This window comes from Phaseolus vulgaris, chromosome 5, assembly GCF_000499845.2.
Source record: "Phaseolus vulgaris cultivar G19833 chromosome 5, P. vulgaris v2.0, whole genome shotgun sequence".
In the NCBI taxonomy this organism is placed as follows: domain Eukaryota; kingdom Viridiplantae; phylum Streptophyta; class Magnoliopsida; order Fabales; family Fabaceae; genus Phaseolus; species Phaseolus vulgaris.
In genome coordinates, this window is record NC_023755.2 from 33,947,983 (window position 1) to 33,962,030 (window position 14,048).

General features: G+C 29.0%; 2 protein-coding genes across 2 annotated transcripts; both read right to left on the reverse strand.

Moving 5' to 3' along the window:
- Window positions 1-451: 451 nt before the first annotated feature.
- Window positions 452-1,063, reverse strand: LOC137834356 (uncharacterized). The gene has a single exon (XM_068642415.1). It carries the CDS (start codon window positions 1,061-1,063, stop codon window positions 452-454), a length of 612 nt encoding a protein of 203 aa, XP_068498516.1.
- A 7,166-nt stretch (window positions 1,064-8,229) lies between these two features.
- LOC137835519 (probable terpene synthase 11) lies at window positions 8,230-13,551 on the reverse strand. Its single transcript, XM_068644058.1, has 7 exons — window positions 13,344-13,551; window positions 10,626-10,887; window positions 9,933-10,305; window positions 9,269-9,487; window positions 9,051-9,189; window positions 8,707-8,955; window positions 8,230-8,592 (listed from the first exon to the last, which is right to left on the reverse strand). Exons 1-7 carry the CDS (start codon window positions 13,515-13,517, stop codon window positions 8,269-8,271), a joined length of 1,740 nt encoding a protein of 579 aa, XP_068500159.1. The 5' UTR covers window positions 13,518-13,551; the 3' UTR covers window positions 8,230-8,268.
- Window positions 13,552-14,048: the final 497 nt, after the last annotated feature.

The window sequence follows — 14,048 nt, forward strand, 5'->3', positions numbered from 1 at the left end:
CAACTATGTGCATCACATAACCATTTTCGGCCAATTGTCCCATACTCAACAAATTACTTTTCATATCAGGTACATAGAAAACACCATAGATGTACATGTGATCACCATTCTTCAATGTGATAAGAATTCGCCATTTTCCAGTCACCGAAACGAACCTGCTATCACCGAATTTCACTTTTGTGCGAAATGAGTCATTCAAATCTGCAAACAGCTCCTTCTGACCACACATATGATTAGTGCAACCTATATCCAAATACCAAGTCTGATTGTTTGGAGTTTCATTTGATGTGGCTGCCATTAGTACTGCATGATCCTCTTCATCTTATTCGTGATTACTATCTTCTTGAGCATAATTGACATCATGATTATTACCTTTTGATATGCACTCATTTGCATAATGGTCGCGTTTATGACAGTTATAACACTTCACATTTGATTTATTATACATGCCTCATTGTCCTCCGCGACCACGTCCTCCGCGCCAAGAGCTATTTGAACTTGGATTGTGATTGGAACCAGTGTTGTTTTGCTCAACACCTCCATGATTCTGACCACCACAAACTTTGATGGAATAACTACCACCACGTCCCCGTCCTTTGCCTCGTGAACTACCGTGTTTATGATAGTAGCTACCAATTGAGGCTTGTGCTTGTAAAGCCTGTTCAATTGGTTTTCCAATCTTATTGTCATTCATCCGCTGCTCATGCGCTCGTAGGGAACCAGACAATAACCTTATTGTCATTGTTGAAATGTCATTGGCCTCTTCAATTGCGGCTACATGTTCAAATATGGGAGTTAAAGATCTCAAAATCTTCTCCACCTTTGCCTGCTCCGAATGTGTTTCACCATTGATCTTCATCTGATTTGTCAAGGCAAGAACTTTATTTATATAAACATCAACAGTCACTATGGTTTCCATCTGCAACAATTCATATTGACGTCTTAGGGTTTGAAGACGCACCCTTTTGATCTTGTCATCACCTTTATAATTGGTTGACAAAATGATCCAAGCCTCAGTTGTAGTTGTTACTCTTTCTATTTGCTCAAACGTCTTGTCATTCATCCCTTGATGGATGAGATACAAAGCCTTTTTATCCTTCTTCTTCTTATCACAATGTGCTACTCGTTGCGCCTCAGTTGCATTATCAGCTAATGCAGACACTCCACTCTCAACGACATCTCATAACTCATGATAATCAAACAAAACTCTCATCTGCACACACCATCGATTATAATTTTTTCCATCAAGGATAGAGACTGATAATTGGGTAGAGTTCATGATAACAGACTGACTCTTGATACCAGTTGTAAAAAATAATTGAAGGAAATAATAAAAGGCATAAAGTTGTAGAAACTGATTGAACGTAATTGCACGAAATTGCAAAACTGTTGAACTAATTCATTCATTTTGATTTACTTCAATAATATATATAATAAAATTACAATTACTAGAAGCTATAAAATAGGAATACTGACAACAACCTTGTAAACTAACCATTAATGCAATAATAACGGTAAATAGTTTAAGGATAATAAAATCAAAATTAATAACCAACATTTAAGGCTAATAAAATATTAATTAATAACCAACAAAAACATGTGGAGTTTTTATTTAAAAGGTAACTCCAATGAATTTTGCTCATTGAGTGACCAAAGCTCTTGAGTTTTAATTGAATGAATTTCATTTAGTAAGTCTGCATAAAAATAAGTGTTTTTTGTAGAATATAACATAGATCTTGTGTAGTTCAAGATGTGTTTTTCAATTCATTTTCTACTTATCACTGAATAAGTATTTTTAACTAACCACAATTGAAATTGTTGTTCCTATCTAGTATTCTAACATAAAATTGATAAAAGCACACAAACATTCAAAATCATTCAAAAGTCAACAAGTTCATTTTAAAACGAGTTTCCCTTACAACAAGCTTGATCAACCCTAATAGACTCCCACTACACAAGACTCACAAGAAGTTGATCATGTACATAGAAAGTCCTAATAAATGATATGAACATACTCTTATTATCCTGCTGAACTAGTAGAGACTCATCCTAATTCTAAAAACACTACATGCAACACATTTAAGAGATGCATAATTTCTCAAAACAAGAAAAAAGGGGTGGAGAGGAACTTACTCTTAAAAAAAATTGTTTGGATAAACTTGTTCAAATCTTCACCAAGATTCCTATGTTAGACTCAAATCTTCAAACAAATTTATTATATTCTTAAAGAGAAGGTATAGAAAGAAAATGAATTGTTTTTACATAAATGATGATTATTTTGAAATAAATATTGAATAAGTAAATTTTTATTTATTTATAAGATTTTTCCTTTAATATTAAAATATTCAAAATTCATTTCAATTATACTACTTCTATTTTTAAATAATTTTTCAGGTACACGCAACTATTATTAATTATTATTAGTTAAGTTTAATAGCTATTTGTCTTCAATTTATTTTTTCAATATGGTTAATTAATTAAAAATATTAACATATTTTATTCTTTTTATAAAAAGTTAATAGGAACATTTTTCAATTAAACAAACTAATCGACACTATTTATTTTATAATTGATTGAAATTTACTTTTTGTGCAAATTGATATATATATATATATATATATATATAAGCTGGAGAAGTAAATGCATCTTTTATATAATAAAAGTTTTATAATTAGAAAAACTGATTCTAAAATTTACTAACTTTAGAAAGGGCAACTAGTTCGTGGATGATAATGAAAGGGCAACAATTGTGGTATACAATGATTTGTTTTATTTTTGCAAAATTTATATTTAAAAAATAATCGAATGAATGGTTGGAAATTAACTAACTTGATAATTGAATATTCAACTAACACTGAATATTATTGTCTTCCACACATCAGAGGACAGTACAACTAATCGAAAAGAATCTTCTTTCAACTTCTTTGTTGTCATATCACTTCCCTTCCCGGTAATCAATGATTTTGATATTTTCCATTTTATAATTATGAATGTAAGGTCGATCCGTACGACTCAGTTGATGCGTACGACTGACTGTATTGAAGTCCAGTGATTAGATCAATCGAGATCATCACAGTCTAAATAGAGAATTAATAATTAATTAAAATTTAAATGTTAAATAATATATTTTTAATTATAAATTAAATCTTTAATTTAACCTAATAACAAAAGATTCATTGTATCAACTCGTCACATAATTATTATGTTAGTATAATAATATTAATTAAATAAATATATTATGGAAATTAATTTTTTAATGCACTATTAATGTGATTTTAATACACAATATTCTGACTTGTTTGAATGCTCTAATTTACTTACATAATGTCCATAAAGAAAACTCCGATTTATATATATGATATTTAGATTTTATGAAAAGATACTATAATATGTCACATTAAAACCTTAAGAAACCAGCAACAAAGATCCAAGTCCATGAAAACTTATAAATAGATGATCACTAGGGAGTACTCTCAACTCGATTTTTAGCACTATATTCACTATATACACAAAAATTGATGCTCTTACTGACTTGAGCGTCGAAGTATTTTTTTTGCAGGTGGAAGTCCCCTCATTCCTTGGAAGCTAAATCACTAGAGCTTAAAAGGATACCACTCGGAGCCAACTCGGATTCCGACCGACCTCATTTTGGCAAAAACTTTTGTCGCCCACAGTACGGCAGGTAAAACTATTCCTACTACCACCACTCACTTAAGATGTCTATGTATGATTTTGATATCGATTCTACTGTTCAAATATAGGATATATTTTTTAATACAACTTTAACTATTAATTTTGTAAAAAGAAAATAAAAGATACTTTAATTTTATAGAACAAAATATAAATATTATAATGTTTCACATTCATGTGACAAAAACTCAAAGAAATAAATGTTAGAATTATAGGGCTAAAACAAGAGAGGTGAATTGTTTTTGAAAGATTTTCGCAAGTATTGAAGGTAAAGTGAAAAACTATGAAGAATTAATAAATAGAAAATCTGTCCAGCCAAATATAAAATTGTTTTTAAGCTTGATGCAGATAATCAACCTATTATTTTTATGAAACAATCGGTTGTTTTTATCAGCAGTTTATAAAAATCAAAGTTAAAGCAGTGTAAAAGTGTAAGGATAGAGAGATTCACACAAAATGTTTATATTGGTTCACTCTTAACCAAGAGTTACATTCAGTCCTCAGAAACCACTGAGAAATCACTATTTAATCAACCCTAGATTACAAGCTACACTATTTAAGGTTTTTAGAAAAAGAATCGATTGATTTATCGATTTAGTTTGAGTAGTTTGGTCGTTAGGCGAGAATCTTCTTGTTGAGTAGGGAATTAAAAACCTGAAAGCATTGGCAATTGGGCGAGCCATACTCATTGGGCAAATTTGGTCCCAATGATTTGGTCATTGCGCAAGCTTGCAACTTTCCAGGGAAATTTAATCGAAGGGGAATAGTAGCTGGGCGAGAATGCTTGTTCTACATATGTAATTATGTGATTTTTAATATTCCTTATTTGTTTTTAAATTTGGGTTTCAGTGTGATTGAGTGATATAAATTATGAATCATGTGAAAGTGTTTTTAAGGAAAGAAAATACCAAATTGAGATTGTTTAGGATATTCATTAAATTAGATATTTGTTTGTAAGGAGATATCCTAACTCTATTAGTATATTAGAATCGGTTTTTTGACCATGATGGGGTTAATTTTTTTGGTTTTTACCAAAATGGGTCCGTTTAAAAAAAATTACAAATTTAGGCAAGTCGTGCCAATTCGGCACAACTTCATATATAGAAATCGTTTCAATTAGGCACGACTTTTTCCATGTCATACTGAAGTCGTGCCAACTTGACACGACTTCTGCCCTGTCATATTGAAGTCGTGCCAACTTGGCACGACTTCTGCCCCGTCATATTGAAGTCGTGCCAACTTGACACGACTTCTGCCTTGTCATACAGAAGTCGTGCCAACTTGGCACGACTTCTGCCACGTCATTTTTAAAAAAAAAATTATTGTTTATATATTGGATAGTAAGTTATGTAATGTTAAAAATTAATTTGATACATAATTTTCTAAGAGTGTTAGTTTTAAGGAACAAAAAATTGGATAATCGTGTATGGATCATGTTTGACGGTAATGTAATACAATAACTTGATTATTTGATTAATTAAAAAATGAAGAAAATTGTTATTGAATTTGGAAATAAATAGATAAATGAAAAATTATTATATTTGAAAAATAAATAGAGAATTATTGTTGTGAATTTGCAAAATAAATAGCTTGAGAAGTAATGATTTTACAGAACACGTAATGATGAGAATAAATTAATTTTTAACATTACATAACTTACTACCCAATATATAAACAATAAAATAAAAAATTATGACATGGCAGAAGTCTTGCCAAGTTGGCACGACTTCAGTATGACAGGGCAGAAGTCGTGCCCAGTTGGCACGACTTCAGTATGATAAGGCAGAAGTCGTACCAAGTTGGCACGACTTTAGTATGACATGGCAGAAGTCGTGCCTAATTGGAACGACTTTTGCATATGAAGTCGTCTCAATTAGGCACGACTTGCCTAAATTTGTAATTTTTTTTAAACGGACCCCGTTTAAGTAAAAACCAAAAAAAATAACCCCATCATAGTCAAAAAACCATTAGAATCATATAAAAGAAAAGTATCATGTGGTGGGAGTTGAGGGATATTCATATGACTGAGTCTATAGTTTGAAAGATAGGTGATTTGGCAGGTCAAGTGAATTTACCTTGTCATACGAGAAGACTTAGTTCTTATGTTCATGTACATGTGAGAAGATATAACACAGTGAGGATAGTATGACTGATGTAGATCTCCCAATCAAATTCAATGTATGTATGTGTCTTCTAGAAGTAGAGTCAAATGTTTATTTATGTATGTTAATGAATTTTTGGTATGAGTGGCATATGAGATATTTGTAGACACCTGATTGTTTAGTATATTGAAAAGGATGAAGTATGAAAGTTTAAGATGTTGTAATTTATTTCAATTGCAATTTAAATTCATGTTGATATGTTTTAAAAATATTTAGCTTATCTATTTTTTATTGTGGTTGTTTAAATATGTGATAATCATGTGACGGGAATGAGGAATGTTGCAAATAGTAAAACTCCACAATGAATAATTAATGTTTTAGTTTTCTTTTTATTATCTTGTTTTAGGTATATGTCCATGTTTAAAGTTTCCTATGATGAGAGATATTATTTTTATAATACTATTTGATGATGTGAATAATATATATATATATATATATATATATATAACTTTTAGATAATTATAAATTTCATTATTTTTTTAAAAAAAAAATTAATGGTTAAAAATAACACAATTCATAACATAATTTATTTATCATGAATTTACAATATGATTTACATGCTTAAAATTATTTGGATTCTCAAGTTCAGCTATGATACACTTTATATATTAAAGAGTATTTTTTATTGTAAATTTTAGTTATTTAAAAAGACATTTATTTTGTACAATTGTATACGTTTAAAATATAAGTTCACAAATAAAGATGCTAAAACATTAAATTTAATTTATTTTAAAAAAATTCAATAGATAATTTTTTTATCACAGTATAAATTATAATCTTTTATATTTATTTACATGAGTTTGATTTAGTCACTTCATATTTATTTGTTATTTTTTTTATTGAACTTAGTGTATTTTTTATAAAATGATATTTGACTGTTGAAGTATTTAGATATCAAGTCTAATGGGAGTTATATAAAAGAATGTGAGTTATCCAAAAAAATTTATAATTTTTATATTAAAGAATATTGGTTTATTGTAAATTTAAACTATAATATAATTTATATAATTAAAACTATTTATTATTGTAATTTGTTCCATAAAACAAACTGATATGCTACTCTTATGCAGAAGAAACAAATTGGTTCCAAAAAATTAAAAGATTAAATATAAAATAAGTTTAAGTTCTTAATAAGATAAAATTTGTGAAAAATCTAAATTTGTTTACATATATCATCACTATTTTAGCTTGCATATGCATTATACATAATAAATATTTGTTTATATTACTATAATTTACAATAAATTAATAAGTTCAAATATATATCAATACTATAATTAAAACTTATAATAAATATATATTTTTAAACATATAAACAATATTTTTAATCTTTAACACGCACCCTCTAAATCCATACTAATGTTTTCTGGTTTCACTGATGTCTTTATTTGACCCTTCATTTTAGAACGAAGCCCATAAGATTTCTTTTTCTTTTCTCTGTCAGTGTTAAAATATAATGGGTCTATTCGTAGATCAAGGGGCTCGGCCCATAAATTTCTACTAACCAATTTTAATATCTTCGTAAATAAAAATAATATTTGAAATCCTTTTTGGATCAATCTTTATATTAACAGTATCCAACTTATTTAATTTGATACAATGTGAAAAAACAATATTCATCCACCAAAAAAAGGTTGTAGCAATATTCACGTTATATATATATATATATATATATATATATATATATATATATATATATTTTGTTTATAATAAAATATAACTTATTAATTTAATTTCAATACACATTTGAAGTGTAAATGTAAGTTTAATGATCATTTGCTTGTAAATAATTAAAAAAAAACATTTTCCCATATGAAGCGTTTAATTTTGATAACAATTTTTAATCAAATGAAAATGTAAAAAAAATTATATTGTCAGACTATAAATTAATTTTAAATTAGCATGATTATGTGAGTATTCATAATTACTATAGTTTTTAGAGAAGCTTTTAAAGAGTTTTTTTTATATGTTTTTTTAACATTAATATTAGTAATAATTCTCTCTTTGTCATTAATAATGTTTTTCTTTTCTTTTATTGTCAAGGGCGACAAAGATCGTAGCACACGATTCTTACTACACAAGAGCTAACTTGAATTTCTATTTTTTTTTATATATTTATTAAAATTTAATTTCATGTTTTACACTAACTTTATATTTAACATTTTATACAATTTTATTATAACATTTCTTCTTTCGATAACTTTTGCATATAATTTAATTTCTAGTGAGTCATATTTTATATTTGTTGATTCTCTTTGTATTTATAGTGATCAATATTTTAATAAAATATATTAATTATAAGGAGTGTGTTAATAGTACACTTTTGTATTCAACATGTAATTGGTTATATTTATTAGCATATTTTATATGAGTCAACTTATCACTAAAATAATATTGTAATTTTTTTAAATTTGAATCATACAACAAAGTTGGTATCACTTTCTTCTCTAGATTTGGAAGAAGGTGTAAAAAGTAATACATTTACTAGATCATTAACTGTAGGCATGGTTTGGTCATCGCCATGTTGATAAATAAATTGAGAAGTTCTAGCCATGTTAAGAGAAGCCTTCCTAATTGTGAAAGGTAGAGTGGTTGTGGCTATAACTAGACTATTTAGCTCGGACCATAAGTTTCCAATGACTTGCCTTATATGCTTTCTAGCAAAAGTTTCATCTGAAATATCATTTTCCTTCATGAGACATTGTATGCTACAAGCATTATCACCTCTCTTTTGTTCCTCCTGAAAATGAAACACCATCAACTTCTCATCCCGTTCTCTAGTTTCATGTTCGAATATAACAAAAACAAAATTTAAAAATTTAACATAATTACAAGTGAATATAGAGTGGGATACCTTGGAGGTTCCTAAGTCATCCCAAAGCCTAAGAATTTCTCCAGAACAAGAGAAGAGTCTTGGATATGGACTCATCATGGAAATGGTTTCTTTTGAGAGGTTATCCCCGATGAGAAAAGTTGCATGTACCAAGGCCAAGCATGATCCTGAAGAAATCACCCCATTATCCAAATATTCCCCAAAAGTAGGAACATATTTGTTGTTGAACCATTTTGCTTCTATTAGATAAGCTTCTAGTAAGTCTATCCACTGCAACAATTAAACATCATTCTTTCATTAACCTCGTACTTTTACCTTTGCTTTCATCAATGTTTCAATTTAAAAGGACGATGATATTATCTTACTGTTTTTTTCAAACAAGCAACAACAGTTTGCCCATGATCCTTTTGAATTTTGTATGCAATCTCATGAGTGATGTTATACAAGGCCATGTAACATATCTTCATATATTCAGGTAGTTTCTCCATTGCATCAAGATCCCACCTGTAAACAATGATAGTTTCACATTTTGATTATTAATTTGGCTAGTTGAGTTTGATTGAAAAAAACTCTAGATGCAAACCTTTGTACTGCCTCGGTGAAAAGAATAAGTTCATCTAATGTTCCATAAGTGTCGAACATATCATCAAGAACTTGCAAAATGCAAATAGCTTTCGCAAGTTCAATACGACAATTTGAATAACATGGTTCTGGAAAAACTCCCAACATCCAGAGGAAGCACTCTCTTGGTCCATCTCTTCCAAACCCAAGTCTTTCGATAAGTCCCAAGTTTTTCCACCACCTAATCAAATCAAAGAAAGAGTCTAATGTTGCATACTTAAATCATGTCACACAATAATAAATTCAAAACGGTAAAAATAAAACTAAAGAAAAATTTAACATTAAGCTACACAACCAATTTTCATCTAAAATATGTTACTATCTAAAAAAGAATTATTTTCAACATAAATATTTTGAAAATTAAAAAATAATTGGGAGATGTTTTCTTATTCTCTTATAGTTTTGACTCATGTTTACGGGCCATCAAACATGAAGTTACATATGGCAATATGATTTGTGCTTATTTTGCATAAATTAAACCATCTTACATTTGATAAAATTTTTTGACATAGATTAGACGTATACTGATATATATTTCTTTTAAGGTCATCTTTCATCTCGACTCAAAAGAATCTCAATCTTGGTTCAATTATTTGTTATTATCATTGGGTGGAACACAAAATTACCTTGAGATCTCTACTAATTCATTTTGGTGAATCAACTGAAGCGTGTCATACTCTAGCCTTGCAAATTGTAGAAGAGCAGGAATTTGGCTACTTTCTTTGTTATATTGTACCATGTAATTTTTTGCTTCCAACCTACTCATTCTTTGATGTCTTGGAAGTTTTAAGGCTTCAACAACTACTCTTCCTACTTCAGGACTTAGGAGTGGTAGTGACTGGTGCAAATGAGCCATTGAGAACTCCATGGCACGTTGTAGCACTTCTTCACCTTGTGCACCAAAATATGATGCCTCATACAAACTTAACATGCCCCAAATGTCTCTGGTGACCGATTCCTTGAAATTCCCACTTTTATCCAAAAATTTATTGAAAACATCTACATCCAATAAGCAATACATGATCAAATTAGTATGTTTGTGAAACAACAATTAGGTAGCTAGGCATTGATGCAAAGGCAAAATGATAATATAATCCATGGAAATCGACTTTTGAATACTTTAATATTCAAACAATATCTTTCTTAGAAGATAGAAAACAACTTAATATAATTGAATTTTCTCATGCTTTAAAAAAGAATAAAGCACTTAAATAAGTTTAACAAATGTAGTGCAAATAATATTATGAAGGTTTAGGGAAAGGAAAAAAAAGACCATAAAAATTTAATATAATGTTCATTTATATTGCCAATAAGTATACCTGAAGATGTAGACCAACCATTTTGTCTCAGCAAGCGAAATTGAAGGGCTGTTGCAAAGATGTCTTTAGCATTGTTACAATCTTTTACTTTTCCAAGTTGTAAGTTGATCTCTTCCTCGAAATGGTGCTCAATTCCTAGTCTTTGGATGGTGTCAATCAACTTCAATGTTCTCAATGAATCACTTGAGTTTAGTAATACCTCTTGACTTTTTATTTTAAGTTGCTCCAAACTTGTCGTCATAGGATTAGTTTGACTAGGCATCTGTAATGTTACCACCACGAGAAAATTCAAAGAAGGAAAATGGTCAAAATCATGTTAGTGTGTTCCCCAAAACACAATCATACAAATATGTAACACTATCACCTAAAAGACCCATTTGAACAAAATAACATTGTTAATAAAATTTGTAATATGTAGTCGAGATATTCTAGGTAATGCATTGGATATGGTCGAGAAACTCCTGTACATGCAAACCGGGACTGGGGATGAGAACATCTCAACAACCTAGAATAAAAATCACAAACATATATCTTGCAGAAAATTTGTATTTGATGTCAGACTAATGCAAAGATTAACTTTGGTATCCGTGTTAATTTAGGTTCATCCTGACGAGGGTCTAACACATTTCTACAAATAGGTTGGCCAACATCAAGCCAATGTACACATTTAATAGCACTTAATTAATAGCATTTAATACTTTTAACCACAGAATACTAAGTATTAACTTAAGCGTGAGAGGATCTTTTATAGGTACCCGACTCTAACTGAGACCTATCAAACACCAACGCTAAGAAATCTGTGTAATATTAAAGATGAGACCTTTCCAGTTCGTACAAGAAAAAAAAACTGAAAAAAAATAACTACAAAAATGCAAATCTTTAGAGTTACCAGATGGAAAAAATATGAATCATTGTATATGTCAAATATTTTGGTAGAATTTTGTTTAATTAGATTCATGACACCATAAATATATTTTTTTCAACAAAAGTGAATCTAGGTTGTCAAGGTATGTGAGGGGATATCCCGGAACAACTTTGTCCCATGTGTGAAGAACATCACATATTCTTTACATGTCAAGAAGTCTCACAATTATGGTATACTTCTTATGAGTGGTTAAATCTGAAGACTTCTTTGCCTTATGATCTAGTTGCGAAATTTTGTCAACAAACTCTTACCTTTGCAAATAAAGTGGAGGAACACAAATGAAAGGTGGTTTGGTGTAGAGTGGAGTTTAGGTAAGTGAAGAACAAACAAGTGTTTGAGGGGGGAGTTGATTAACACAAATAGGATGATGCCGGAGGCCACATACTGGGGGATGGTAATGGATGAAGTTTTATGCCCAAATTTCTGTTCTTTATTGGCATAATGATAAGTAATTCAAGCTGGAACCTGTGCCCTTCATTGGAAGATGATTCAAGATCACTACAAGAAAAACAACTGAAACATGGTGGGGGCTTTGTGAAGAGCATATACAAATGAGTTCAGATATTGAGAGGGATAGGGAGCTTCAAGAAAAGGAACAATATGCAAATCAATGTAATGATGAAACTTTGTTCCTGGTCTATAGTATAACTTTATAAGTTTTAGGACAAAAAAAAATTAAAAAATATTAATATTGCTAATATGAGTTATTAATTTGATCTTGTAAGTTGTATTACCAAACCCGTTTTAATATTAAAAGATTTTTTTTTAAAACTTCAAAAAAATTAAACAACTTTATTTATATAAAATTTGTTAAGTTATATAATCTAGTAATAAATTTTATTAAACAACATCATTTAATGTAAAATTAACCTCGTGATGTCATACTTCAAAGCATAAAAACATTGATTAAGGATATATATATATATATATATATATATATATATATATAAAGATGGCATGTTTGGTTATTATTAACATCAATATTATTTGTTACAGTTTTAATCCAGAAATATTTGGATTCAATTTGTTCACTTCTTACTTTCCTAACCTCCCTTAATAATAATAATTAAGGAAGACTTTCTATAATTCTCAGTTCCTGATGTCACATCATATTTGAAATTCAACCTTTCGAAAGTTCTACCAATAATTTATTATTATGAGGCTCTTCAAATTCAACTTTTTTTATGAATAAATTAGACCTGTATGTGTTAATTTACAAATATTTATAATTTACTAAATTATAAACTTAAAAGATGAATAAAATAATGTAAAAGACCTGTACCGATCATCTATTACCGTCTATTTCACAAATGAATAACGATCATATATACTTAACAAACAAATAAATTAATATTTTAATTGCTTTTATTTTTATTTTTAATTTAAAATATTATAATATTATTATAAAGGGTCGTTGAATAGTGTTGTTGACTACGTGCATGCAACAAACTTTTTCCTTCTATCGTTATGTCGTTTTCATCTGTCGAGACATTATAAAAATATTTATCTATTCTACATTTTTTTCCTATTTTAATAAATCAAATAAAGTTCTTTTTTGTGAAAATTGATATAGTCCATTTTTAAATATAGAATACAATTATTTATACAGAAGATAATTTTACCTGAGTTGAATAAAACTAAAAGTTACTTTTATTTACAGTGGTTAGAAAGAAAAGTAAAATAAAACGGACGGTTTATGAAGAAAAAGAATTCCTAACATGGTAGCTAGCGAATTGAAGGTGTTGTGGAGGTTTGTCTAAGGGAAGAAGAAAAAAGTGGAAAGAGGTACAGACCTTTTGAGTGAGAGGGAGAGAGTTGATGGATAATTGCATGATGGTTGGTGTTGATGTTTTGCAGGATAAGTTCCGTACTTTATTCATCAATGGTGGTCGATTGCGATAACCAAACGAGGTAAAAGATGAAACTCCAGGTTCTGCAATTGCAGTGATTATGGTTGAAGAAGACATTGATGAGTTTTTGTGGTAAACTCTAGGCTGGGATACACCACTTATATAGACTCGCTCAAACTTAATGTCCTTGCCCACTTGTTCACCAAGCACACACGTTATTCACGTGCAGTCCGAAACAAAGCGCTCATCTTTAAAATATGTAAATTTAATTGATTTAAGATAGAAAAATAAAATGAATAAAAATAGTAAAACAAGTTTTACATTTTATTTGAATTATTTTTCCTCTTCGCCGACCATACCATAAACATCTCTTTTAAATATAATTTTTCATGAACTAGCTGACAAAAAAAAATCCTCCCCGAACTAGTGATGATGATGATCTGACACAGCACATGATATGTTTTTTTTAAATAATAAGTTAGAGGATATTGATACATTAACAATCTCAATTTTTTATATAATCACATTATAATTCTTAATATTATTATTTTAATATTTTTTATATTATTTAGTTACAAATTTATTTTTAAATCCATTACATAAAAAATTACCATTCTAAAAATTCTTAAACTATCATTTTCCTAAGTT